The 13,281-nt window shown below is 44.4% G+C and overlaps 1 protein-coding gene across 2 annotated transcripts in view; it reads right to left on the bottom strand.

The window, feature by feature from the left end:
• RHOJ (ras homolog family member J) overlaps positions 1-13,281 on the bottom strand; it is a 60,599-nt gene that overhangs the window by 14,855 nt on the left and 32,463 nt on the right. For both annotated transcript variants that reach the window (XR_010364071.1, XM_064422929.1), the window contains exon 2: positions 1,040-1,098. Coding sequence is in view for 1 of the 2 variants with exons in the window: in XM_064422929.1 (XP_064278999.1) it covers positions 1,040-1,098 (59 nt within the window). In the remaining variant the exon portion in view is untranslated. The remainder of the gene's footprint in view (positions 1-1,039; positions 1,099-13,281) is intronic.

Genomic DNA, 13,281 nt, shown 5'->3' on the forward strand with positions numbered 1-13,281 from the left:
CTTCTGCACTGTTTGTGCCTTTCATAGCAGTCAGCCATGGCCAAAAGTGGTACAGCCAAGAAGAGGTGAAAGCAAAGCCCTGCATCCAGGGCTGCTGGAACCAGAGGGAGTGAAGCAAGTTCCCAAATCTGCTTTCTCTCCTGCTGGCTTCAGTGTCAGCTGTGACTGGAGGAGCTGGTGGATGTGGGTTACAACATTCCCAGTCTGTGAGGAACCTGGAACCTCCTCCCTCTGCTCTCAGCAGATGATTTTTTGCAGGTTTTTGTGCAGACTATGTCCCTTTCTTGATTTTGTCACTCACTGGCATTTGGAGTCGGGAGATGGAAATTTAACCACAAAAAAAGAATTACTCCCTGTACTTCCTTCTGCCCTTCTGCTGGCAGAGCAAAGCAGTGAGAAATAATTTCTCCTCTTCTCCAGGGGAGTGAAATTATTCTGCAAGCTTTGAGTGCAATCACACCATATCAGAGTGTAGACAGTGGAAACAGCAAGAGAATTCTAAATGTAAGTAAGCATGGGACACAGACTCTCTTGTAATGACACCCTTGTCCTGGGAGAAGAATGTTGGGATGTTGGGATGGATGCAAATCTGGCTGGGTTACCACTTAAAAAGTCAACAGCTGGTGACTGGTGCTGAATTATACCAGTTTTCTGATCTCAAAAATGGGAATTATTCTCTGTATCTTCAATGCCACCATGTGGTAAAGGTAAGAAAACACTGATTACACAAAACATTGTATTTGCAGTAGGAGGTGGATATATGGGGGGGTTGCACAGTCTCATCAGGCTTTGTTTTTTTGATTGGGCAAGACACAGTCTTAGGGATGAATGTATTTGTGTGTATTTTACTGCTGAAAAAGAATGGAAACAAAAGGGAGAAGATCAGCAGTTTAACCATTACAACTCAAACCTGATTGTTATTATTTGTGAAAAAACCCCCAGCAAAGTCCACAAACATTATGAACAACAAACCCCAGTGCATGATAGCAACAAACAAACCATGGGGAAGGAAAATGATAAATGTTTTGCAGTCCTTTACCTGTCCTGCAGTGTCATAAAGCCCCAGCAAGTGTTGTTGTCCTCCCACAGTCACGGTTACTGGAAGAGAGAAGCAAGAAATGTTTATGCACAGGCCAGTGACCTCATTTTGATGTGTTTCAATCCCAAAATGCCAACAGACACATCAGCACGTGTCCTCCGTTGGGCATCCTGAACCCAGCCCATCTATCCAACCCAAACTGAAGGCAACCTAAGTCCCAACAAAAGCAAATCCTTTATACCAAGATCTTATTTCTGTACAGGCAGCCAGGGGTGATGAGCTGCACACACTGCTGCCATCAGGGTCAGAGGCAGGGGGACATTTGCCTGTCTCTGCAGCCACCAACTGAGCATCCTGGGCTTGAAAGCACAGGATTCCTGCCTCCCCACCACGGGCATTGGGGTGGGTTGGTCGTGGATCATTGGGAGGGTCTTTTATTATTTTATTTCTTCCAGGCTGTGCAATGATGAAGCATTCAGCAGTGGCTGGTGTTTGGTGGGTCTCACTGGGGGTGCAGCTGTCCTGCTCTCTGCCATCACAGGTGAAGGGCAGTGTTTAGTACCTGGGGCTATGTGGTGGATGATTTGAAGGACAGGAAGGAGGAGAATATTGAATATTTTCAGGGATGTTGACCACATTCTGTTGCAAATGAAGGAAAGCTTAGTTTGTTGATCACATGCAGCATATTTACTCCTTTAGCAGAAATCACGTTGAACTTCATTTTGAGCCCATTGACAAATTTTGACATTGACAAAAATATTTTCTCATTGCCTTTGGATGAACCCCATTATTAGCTGATTCCTGTAAGCAGTGTTATTTCTTGTAAAGGACATGATCTGGGTTAATGACATTTATTTAACCAGTTAATCTGCTTGAATCATTACTACTCAACTGGAAAGAAAGAGGGGCAGTCCAGTTCCACCCATTAGTCAACAGGAAGCCTTCAAACATTTGTCAGGAAGGTTGCTTAAAATAATTATATTGTTGCAGCATATGGACTATTAATTTTTTTAAACATGAGGACAAGTGGAAGAACATGAGAATGAACATAAAACTTTGTCAGGAATGGGGGAAGAGGCTCAGACTGGTGCCCATCAGGTGATCACAACTTGCAATTAATGAGGGCTGGAAAAGAGAAATAGTTATTTTGGACAATAAAAATAAAAGAGACTTGAAAACATCACACAGTATCTTGCTGATTTGTTTGTTTGTTTGTTTGGTGATAAAATTTGTAGTAGAAAAGCAGCTACAAAATTATGGAATTTAATACCTCCTGCACTGGGGAACAATGTTCTGTTTGAAATATCTTGGACTGAAAGTCTCTGCCAGTGTGACTGGACAGGCTGACTATTCAGGAGCTTTATTTGCTTGCATAGACACAGTAGTGTTGTCAGCACATAAAGAGAGCAAACCTGACATCCTGGAAGTACAAATGCTCAGCAAGGACCAGACTTGCTGATGAGAGCAGGATGGGCTGCACTCGCCCACTGCTGGGGCTGCCTTGTGATGTGCACTGCAGGAGGAGGTGGGGAAGGGAGAGAGCTCCCTCTCCTCATCTCCAAGGTAGCTCTGCACTCTGCAGCTCCCAAGGAACTCATGGACACTGGGCATGGATGCCCAAGGGTGGATCACCTTGGGGAAGAAGTACACGAGTGGGGAATGGGCACCAACACTGACAGGAGACAGTCCAGATACGCCATCCTCTTCCTTCAACCTGACTTGAATGAAATAATTTAAAATAATCCTCCCTGGCGCCGTGGTTTTCAACTTCTTGTGCTGTAGGGAATCCCAGAATGCTCCAGCAGGGCTATGAACTGTGTAAGTTACTGGCAGCACTCCTGCTTTTCTTAGCTGCCTTCTCAGAAGCAGTGGGGGTTACAGGTGGTCAGCACAGCTCACCGGAGGCAGGGGGAAATGTGCTTCTTTTTCCCCCAGCTGCAACCTTGGCAAGCCTCCAATCCACCCTTGTGCCAAGAAATGCAGGAGCCAGACCTGCTCTGAAGATTTTACTCTGCTCAAGGACCAGCTGGGAAGATGTACCCTTCAGCTGAAGGCAATTTTCCAGCTGCAGTGCACAGCTGGCTGAGGTGCTGTTCAGGAGGTCTTTAGGACTGCGAGCAGCAGTTGCACTGTCAGTCCTTGGTGGAATGTGCATGGAGCCTGCAGAGCTCCTTCCTCAAAGCAGGATGCTCTAAGGACAGCTGTGAGGCACATGGAGGTGCAGGCCAGCTGATGTTTCTGATGAATCTGAAGAGACATGTGCCATACATCAGTGCTGACAGGGTTATCCAGCTCTGCCTCTCCTGCTGGCTCACCCTCAGCACAGGCAGACTGGGTTGGGTCCTGCTTCAAAGATGTCTTCAGTGCTTAAATGCTTAAAAGCTGCACTGAAATTTACTCTGCTGTGAAGCTTTGCTGGCCCATCTCTTTCTTGGTGGCATCTGACTGAGAGAGCTGCACTGGCAAAAAGCCCTGGTGCAGATACAAATTGCTGCCGTGTTCCAGTAATTAATATGGTTTGGAGATAAGCTGTTTGGATAGAGGATCTGTCCACCTCGAGTGTGCTAGCTCTGCCAGAAGGATTTAACTCCTCGACTCTTATCTGTGCTTTGTGGTCCATGAAGTCACGGTGGATGTTTTGCAGCAGGTCTGTGGAGCCACACACTGAGCAGTGATTGATGGCTTGTGCAGTGCAGTTTGGCTCCTGGTCACCTCTGGGAAATGCTGAGGGGGAATAAAGAGATTGGTGGTGTCCTACCATTACTCTTCTCCCACACAAGGGATAAGAATTGCAAGGGCTCTTGGAGAAATACATCCTGAGTCTACCCAGCTTGCATATCACATTTAATTCTGCTTCTACATCTTGTCCCTTATGTGTCCTGCTGTGAATTTCTGTATGGCATCAGTCCTATATTTTTACTTTTTCTCTCTTTCTTTTTCTCTCTTTCTTTCTGTTTTTACTTTTTCCTCTTTTTCCCCCCTCCCCTGCTTTTTCTTTTGCCCATCAAACTTTATATTTTCTTTCTTGTCGATTTTTTTAACCTGTTTCATCATCAGAGGATATTCTTCCTGCCCATATCACCTCTGAATTTGCAGCTACCACCCCAGCAAAACTGCCTTGTTAGCTAAACCTTGAGTGTTGTCTTTGGATTCCTGGCTCTGAATGCAGTGGGGACCAAATGGCTCACACTGGCAAATTAAATGATCCCTGGCTCTTGAAACAGTGATGTCCAGATTAATGGATTGGTGCTAAAATTTCCACCACACTTCCAAGCAGGCAAAACAGATGTGAAAATAGATGGCTTTTGCTTGTGAAATAAATGGCTTTTGCCTGTGAAAACTTTGTGGTGTTTTTATACCACTAGTTTATCAGTCTGCCTCTGTCAGGCAAAAGTATATTCAGAGTATCCACTTGGTGGGTCATATTTATGAGCTGAGATTGCCCTGCTGGATTTGTAGGCCTTACTTTTGGCTTTATTCCAGTTTACTCTTACTTACCCTGTTACTATCTTTTCCTGTTCTCTCTGTGGACAGGCCTATGGGAAGCCAATGCGGAATTCCTTCCCAGCCACTGGGGTAATGCAGGCTCCTTTATGGGATTGTGAACTCGACTTTATGAGCAGTCTTGGAGTAACAGGACAAATATGAACTCTCTTTGTCATTTACTGACTGTATTGATGTATTGATTAAGCTGAAACAACCTGGCCTCTAACACTGACTGCAGTAGGGAGTGCATTAATATGAGGCTGAATATTTGCACAGTCCTGGCCCTCATTTCTCTCCAGTCTGGGTTCCACCAGATGATGCAGCAGGGCAGATGTTCCTCTCCCTTCACTAGGTGGTTTTAACCAAGTGCAGAATGTATAAAATACTGCATAAAAAATGATTTCTAGGTCATAAATTAGCTGGGTATTGCTTACTAGAGTTTGAATAGCTATTTTGGGTCACTTCCAAGGCTTTGTCACAGGTCTGTGTGTCTGGGGTTCTGCTAATGAACCTCAACACAGAGCTTGACCACCACAGCAGAAGGACAAAGTGTAGATGGACTTTGTATGGGATGGACCTGGTGTGTGGAGCATGAACTGGTCTGAGCTGGGAGCTCTGTTTTAAATCTGTGTTTAGTTTGTGTTTCTGGGGACAATGTGACAATTGTCATTGATATTCTCGATGCCCAGGTTGCCCCAGATCCACCTGTCAGTGGCCAATCTTTGCCAAACTCTCCTCCTGTTGTGCTTTGTTTGGTAACTTTTAGGGAGTGAACTGCACCCGTGGAAGAGCCCTTCAGCCAGACAGCAGCAATGTTCACTGCTCTGACAGAAATGGGACATAAATTGTCTGCTGAACTCTCAGAACACCTTCACTTTGATTAATGGAGCAAAGCAACACATAAATCTCTGTATGACACCAAGCTAGGACGCAATATCTCAGCCATGCTTAGCTGTGGCATGGGAGAATGGATTTGCACATCAGGGGATTTTTTCCATGCCAGTGAAGAAGTGCTTGCAGAACCCAAAGACTGTGAAACCCCCAGCCAGAATACACACAAGAGCCAAGCAGTGTCTGATGTGACATCAGACGGGAAAAGTCATCTATTTATTCCAGTGCCTTCCTGCCAACAAATTAAGGTCCAGCTGCTTCAGAGAGAGAAGCCAGGAGCCTGTGAGCAAGCAGAGATGGTGGCACCTGCCTGGGTGGAAAGAGTTTCTCGTGGTTTTGGGCAAATTGGACTGCTTCAAGCCTCAGATTTTTACAAGGGCATCTTCTGCCCCAGGCAGCAACCTCTGAGTATTAATCTGTGCATTTGACTGTTCACTATGTACCTCGTGCATATTACTGAACTCAGAATAATCAAAATATGATAAAATGATTGTGGTGGAAGGGACCTTAAAGACAATCTAGCTCCAAGCCCCCTGCCATGGCAGGGATATCTGGCACTAGACCAGGTTGCTCAATGCCCCATCCAGCCTGACCTTGAACGCTCCCAGGGATGGCCACAGTATGAGAACAGCTGCACTTCTGGTTGACCTGCTGGCACTAGAAATGCCCAAGTCTGTTTCTTTTTCATCTGGGAAAAAAGGATAAAACCAGAGCATGGGCAAAAGGACAGATCTTGGTCAGCAAGTTCCTTCTAAGGCACTTTTCAGGGTAATTTCTGTGAGGTGAAGTTCCTGATACAGTGAATGTGGTCTGTTCTCCAGCAGCTGATGTCCCTGGGGATACTGACTGTGTGTTTGCTCACTGGGTAACATTTTTCCTTCCTTCCTAAATGCAGTTTTGTGAAATCTCTTGTAATGAACTGGGAATTTCCCTCCACTCTACAGATGCTCTATGGAGCTTACACTAGATGGAACAGGAGTGTTCTGGTAGGAGTTTGTTTGAAGAAGAATGATTTCAAATATCTGTTTTATAAATTGCCTTCTTTTTGTACTGCATAGCTCCTAAATAAGGGTCTCTGTGGCTGGAATTTGAGAATCCCTCTCCCAGCTAGGCACTGAAACTCAAAAATACCTCAAAGGCATTTAGATCAAAGATATTCAGATCTCTAATTCCCTTTGGTTCCCATAATGGTCAGGCATCTAAGTATCTGAACTGGAACTACATATCCCAGGCTTTAAGAAAAGGAGCTTTGAATATTCCATCAGAAAACAAAGTGAATGTGGGCAGTGCATTTTTATAGCACCTTCTAAGTGCCTCATCTACATTTCTGAATCCTATTTTGGGATATTTTTCTTTAGAATACCTTTCTTTGGCTAATCCAGGTGGAGAAAATAAAACTCAGGGATTGGGTGCCACACACTGCTTTGATTTTGTTTGGGTCACTGTCTGGGAAACTTAACTTCTGTTGCTGTAGACCACCTTTCAGAAGATGTGGCACTGCTGCAACTGAAGCTGGGAATGCTCTGAAAACTGCAAATCAAGGCCTTGGGGATGCTACAATCCAGCAGCCACCAAAGGAAGACAGTAAAAGGAAAAAAAAAAAAAGAGTAAGAAGGACCTTAAGGACAGACATCCAGGCCAATCCATGAGGTCCGCTGAGCTCTGTGACTGGTTCCCACTTTAGCCAGAAGCCTCACTTGCAGTGTTGCCCTTGGAAATATCCTTTTTTTCTTTGGCTGAAAGGCAATCCTGCAATATTTCATGGCCAACACACCCAGGGCAGGTAAGAGCTGGTGTTACAGGACTTGGCTCAACAAGGGTCTGTGACTCCAGCCTGGGCCTTTCTTCACTTCCATGCATAAGGCTCATCTCCAGGAACTCCAGTGATTTGATGCTCAAGGAATGTTTCCCCACTCCCTCCTTCAGGACAAACAAGATTTGGTTACAGCCAAATCAATGTTCCACCCCAAACTTACCCTGCAGCTGAGCTACATTCTTCTGAAAAAAAAATCAAAAGCATGCTATTTTACCCTGTAATTGGCCGAAATACCCCACTTTTTATGTAAATTTTACTAAATGCTTTGAATTGCTCTTGTAATCATCTACCACCACTCACACGAAGATCTCTGAGAGCCAGTGTTTTCCAAAAGAAGGGCTCTGAGTAAACCTCACCATTCCCTGTCACCTCATCAATGGATGAGATCTATGTTCTGCTGAGCAAATACTTCTGCCCATCTGATATTTACAATATCTGAAAAATATTTCCAGTCTGCTCCCTGTGGTGGGAGCACAGAGAGGCCTCCAGGGCTGGGATTCAGCTGATTTCACTCCTGTAGCTCTTGGTCTAATGAGGTGGTGAGGAATTCACTGCTTTGTCTTTAGGCCACAGACATTTAGTGATTCTAAAGCCAGATAGGATTCATAGCATCATTTATTCTGCTCTAAATAGCTTATCTACAAGGCATATTTTCTTGTTCTTGAATCATTCTTGCAGCTGTTTTCCAAATATTTTGTTGAGCAGTTGCTGTGACCAGACAGTGTGGTCTAGCAATGGTTTCATTAATGATCTAGCCAGAGGTGACATGACTTTCCTATTCCTACCTGTCATCCCCCAATGGCTCATCTAAAGCTCTCATTGGTTGATTATCCCCATTATTTAATGAGTCTTACAGTGCTTTATCCCTTTCTTAAGGCTAAAGTCCAGTCATTCTTGGCTTTTGTATTTGCAAGCCTTTTTATTACATTATTTTTTAACTCTGTGGCTGAGTGGAAAATCTGGAGACTGTAACTCAGACACCCACTGAAGGCATCTCACAAAAGGGGAGTGGAACACTCCTGCAATGTTCCCGGAGTATGGAAGTCAACAATAAAGGATTTTTGGAAGTCAACATTAAAGGTTTTGGGAAATCTGGGGTTGTCTATGCAGTGACAAGATTTTCAACAGAATGTTTCAGGTCAGAAAAATTATATCCAAACACTTCTCAATGTTCTCTTTCCAGACATCTCCCCATTGCCTCTAGAGACAGCTCTTCACCCTGGGCTCTTATTTCTAAGGGGCACCAACTCCTCACTTCCTTGTCCATACAGGTTTGAAGATTCCAGTGGGAAAATGCCCAATCCTGACTCATGCTGCAGCCTCCCTGGGGAAGGAGGCTGGCACCAAATGACATTTCCATTGTCCCATTCTGCAGCAGCAACAGATTCATGGAGACAGTGCCATCCTAGAGGAGGATTCACAACTTGTTCTGTGTAGTTTTTTTGGAACCTGAGAGAAAAAACAATGCAGCTCTTCACAACTGGGTATTTGCCACTCAGAGACAGCAACCAGAGGAGATGTACCAGTCCTCCAAATATTTTTAATCAGGCAGCTCTAATGAAATATTCTAAAACTTTCAAAATGCACTGAGAAGTCAGACTTCAGCGCTGGCCAACGTACATGACATGGAACACAAAAGTAGTGGAGGTTGATTAGGAAAATAAAACAGAATGAATTTGGTCCAGAAATGGATGAAAGAGAATGGAAATTCCCAAAGCTTTTAGAAACAAGCACAACATTACATCTTGAGCCAGCTTCTTCTCAGTCTGGGACATTACTTATTTATAGACAGCATGAATGAAGTTGATTTATCGGAATCATCGACCTCATTGTCTGTAAAATCAGCACTGGAGGATTTCCCCCGTATCCCCATGAATTATTGCTGTGCTAATCAATCCTTGAACAAATTCAGCTCCACTGATAGCAGAGTCCAAGGAACCCAAGAAAACCATGCCCAGTTTCTGCAGTAACACAATGTGGAGGGAGCTCTTGGGACCTCAAGGTTGTGCAAAGCCCTGCTGGATGGAAAAGGCAAACAAGATTACAGTCCTTGGGGAATTGAAGAGCAATTGACATTGTGTCCAAGAGAGTGTTTTCTTAGATTCCTTTCTGTCTTAAATGGAGGGCTGAGCACCGCCACAGCCTGGGAGGTGCTTCCTGAGTGTTTCAGCTCCCTGTGCACCATCAGCTGTCCTCCTGGAAGGCAGCTCTGCTCCTGAGTTAGAAACCAGTAATAACTGCCAGATAAATGTAGTAAATTTGTGGGTAAATAGGCTCTGATGTGTGAATTTCAGTGGTAATCTAATTGAAGGTCTTTTTGCTCTTTACTGAAAGTTACAGAACTAAATCCAGCCAAATGCAAGACAGAGTAACAACTGTAGCATTGAGCAACATAACTAGATAGAACCTGATCGTGTTCTTTAAAAAAATGTGATTGTTCCTGAACAATGAGGAATACTGGATATTATCTTAATCCTGATGGAGGGGAAATGCCTCTTCTGAGACCATATGATTGTCTGTGACATTGAGGTGAATGAAAGAACAAAATTTTGGCTGCGACTGTAGTATAAACCTATTACAAAAGAAAAAAAAAGGCAACACGTAGATTTTAAAATATTTTTAGCTCTACTAAATATTTTTGAAGTTCCCATTACTCTAACACAATATTTAGGAAAATCTGTTTTTCAGACCTGGGTTTATAACTCAAGTCAATAGCAACACAGCAAACACAGTAAAGCTCTGAGATTATTAAAGTGTAACTGATAACTGGAGTATCTTAGTATTTTAACAAGTTATGCTGACCTGACCTGCAAAAGACCAGATACTACAACATTTTCAGTTTCTTTTAATACAGATAAAGTCAGTCAGGACTCTTTAATTAAATCTTGAAACCTAACAGTGAAGGATGTATTTGGAGACTCCTGGCAGTGATGCTGAGATCATGGTAAGCACAGAAAGGAGTGGGAATTTTCCACCAAACACAGAAAGTGGGAATGAAAGGAGAAAAATAAAGGAGTAAAGAGTTTTTGACCGTTTTCCTGTCTCCTGTCTACTATTCATGTGAGGCAAAAGTCATTCCCCTAACTCAGCTGAGTGCTGGGGAAAAGAATATCCCCAAAGTTATGTCAGGCATCTGGATATCAAGGGAACATGAGACTTGGTAAATAGCATCAGAATAAATGGGAGATTAGTGGCAAAATGAAACAAATTGCACTGAAATGTATCCAGGCAATACACAGGGTGTTTCCCAGAGCATGGGAGGACAAGTCTCCCTGTGTGGCTGGGGGGAATCAAGGCAGCTCATCTCTACACTGCTTGCCCTGTTCAAAGGTCAGGATAGGGGGATATTTTTCCCTGGAAAGGAGAGGAATGCAGCCTGCAGAGGCAGTGCTGCCTAACAGTGCTGGCTCCTTGCTCTAGGTGTCCTTCTGAAGGCTGTGGTGATCTGCTTTGGTCTGGGTGAGATGGCAGTGGGAGCAGACAATGCTGATGGAAGGGCACAGAAAGTCAGCTCTGCAGTGGGTGGGTTGTGGGCTGGACCTTCCAGTGATGGAGTGACTCTGTGCCAGTGATTTACACTGGCAGAAGGCCCTATCAGTACTGGCAGAGCACTATGGCACATCCTACCTGCACCAGGTGTGATTCTGGGGGAAAAAATGGCTTTTCTGCTTACCAGCATCTTCAATAAAAATTACAGGTACCAAAGCAGGAAAGGAAGAAAAAAATTGCCTGATATACAAGGTGGGGACAAAAGTGTGCTTTCCATAAGAACCTGATATTAGGGGAAATAAGATTTATAATATAATAGAGGAAGATAAACCAGGAAGCAGCCACAGCTTGGCTGCTGTCTGTGCAAAGAGCCTGGGACTCCTCTTCCTCAGCCTTGGTGCCAGGTAAGCTGGGCAGGCCTGTCCTGAGCTGGCTGTGGTACCTAAAGCCAAGATGTGCCTGGTGCCAGGCTGAGGTGTTTTGGGTGCTGTATTTGGGCACAGACCTGCAGGACACGTGTGTGTGTGTGTGTGTGTGTGTGTCCCAGGCATTGCCATGAGCACTCGAGCAGGACCTCTGCAGTCAGAGGCACAGCCAGCACAGCCATGCCTCGGGCATCATTCCAGAGTTAGGGCAGTTTAAAATAGCATCTGATGTCTCTGGATACTGTGCCTTAAAATAGCATCTGATCCTCTGAGCTGTGAACTGATGGGGCAGGGGCACGTTTGGCACACTGAACTGAATCCAGCAGGCTCCAGTCTAGTGCTGAGGTCAGCGTGAGAGCTCAGGAGCATCAGCTTTGCCCAAACCCCAGTGCTTCTGTAGCTGACATTTTACATGCCATCAGTCCTGTTTTGGTCAGGAGGAGATTAAATGGTATTTTGCAACCCCTTCCCATCATCAGCCTCTGACACTTTGTCTAATGCTGGTTTTTCCCATGTATTTTTCCCCATGAAGTGTTGCTTGAGAGGCTTGAAAACAAACACCTGTTCCTGAGCCTAAGGAGGACCAGGACAGAAACTCTGCTTTGCATTTCCCAGAAAAAGAGTCAGGCCCACTGTCCTTTGCACCAGGACCAAACCTCAGCTGCTATTTGCCCTGCAGCTTGCAGAGATTAGCCAAACATTTGGGCAGCAGCTCTAAGCCTGTATGGCTTGAGAATCAGAAATGTTAAACACTGCAAACAAAAGTCTTGGAAATATTTAAACTTTCTGATAAGAAAATCTGAAGTTAGGAATTATTATTTTTCTCTTGGCTACCACAAAGGTTTTAAATGCTGCTAAATGCTTGCTCTGCACCCTGCTGAGGATCTTTCCACTTTCCTGTCCAGTGTGGCAGTGCTGCAGACAATGGAGTGATTGTAATGTTGGAAAAGCAACAGATGGAGATGGACGAAATGGTCTTAAACCTCAGTGTGCTTTTGTGTGCCTGTGAAAGGGAGAGGTGAGAGCAAACCTGAGCTCTGGATACCCTTATCCTTTATTTCAGCATGGTTGCACTCACATGAAGTAGAGGGTGATACTCCGTGATCTCAGGAGGGCAATTTGTAGGGATGATTTGGTGGCCTGGGTCTTGCAGGCTCCTCTCAGGAGAGCAAGAGGCTGCAGGTTGGCTGCAGCCCAGGGTGTGCAGAGGAGCTGCTGAAGTGTCTGGTTGAGCTGAGGCCAGAGGATTTTCCATCTGAACAGAAAAAATAAATCCAAATTCCTCTGTAGAGCTGGAGAGGCATTTTCAGCTATAAAATGCGATTCCTACAGAATCCGAAGTTTCCATGGGAAGCTATCACTTTCAAGAGAGGAGTTCAGATGTTTCCACTGGGAGAGGTGAGGTGAAATGGTGTGAACCAACTGACCCTGATCTGAACTGCTCCCTCTGTTCCCTCTTAAGAAGACATGAGCCAGTTTGAGCAAAGCTCTTTGCCTGACAGTGACAGTGACTCCTGCACCTGAGGCAGTGACCCTGGATGGGAGCACAGCCCTGGGGTGCCAGGGGGGCACTGGGACAACTGGTGGCTTTCTGGGAGACCAGAGCTGCAGCCTGGGCTGAGATACATATAACAAATATATATAAACAAATATAACAAATAACCAGATCTGGTCCTCCAGCTGCTCTACACAAAGGTGAAAATGAGCTTTTAGCACAGAGTCCAGATTTTCCAGGCTGTTGGAAATGCATTAAACTGCTGGCATGGATAAGCACGACCTCACCTTGATTTAAAAGTTTTGATGTGAAATGGTTGAGTATTTTTCAGAAGATCCATTTATCTACTTTTTTTTTGTTTGCAGGAAGTTTGTTCTTATGAAAATGTTACAATTTTAAACCTTTCATCCACATGTACAATGAAAATGAATCCTGAAATGTGTAGCTTTTCCAAGTGACAGGAATTAGTGATGGGTTTCTGCTCTAACCAAAGCTCTTTAAACTTCTAACTGTCATGTTAGGATTAAATAATTTAACTGTTCTGTTAATCATTCCATGCTTGAATACAATTTCTGAATCAAATGTTCTAATTCAGTGGTAATTCCATGAATTTCTTGTACTGCCTGTTAGCTGTAACTCC

This window comes from Passer domesticus, chromosome 6 (assembly GCF_036417665.1).
Source record: "Passer domesticus isolate bPasDom1 chromosome 6, bPasDom1.hap1, whole genome shotgun sequence".
Taxonomy (NCBI): domain Eukaryota; kingdom Metazoa; phylum Chordata; class Aves; order Passeriformes; family Passeridae; genus Passer; species Passer domesticus.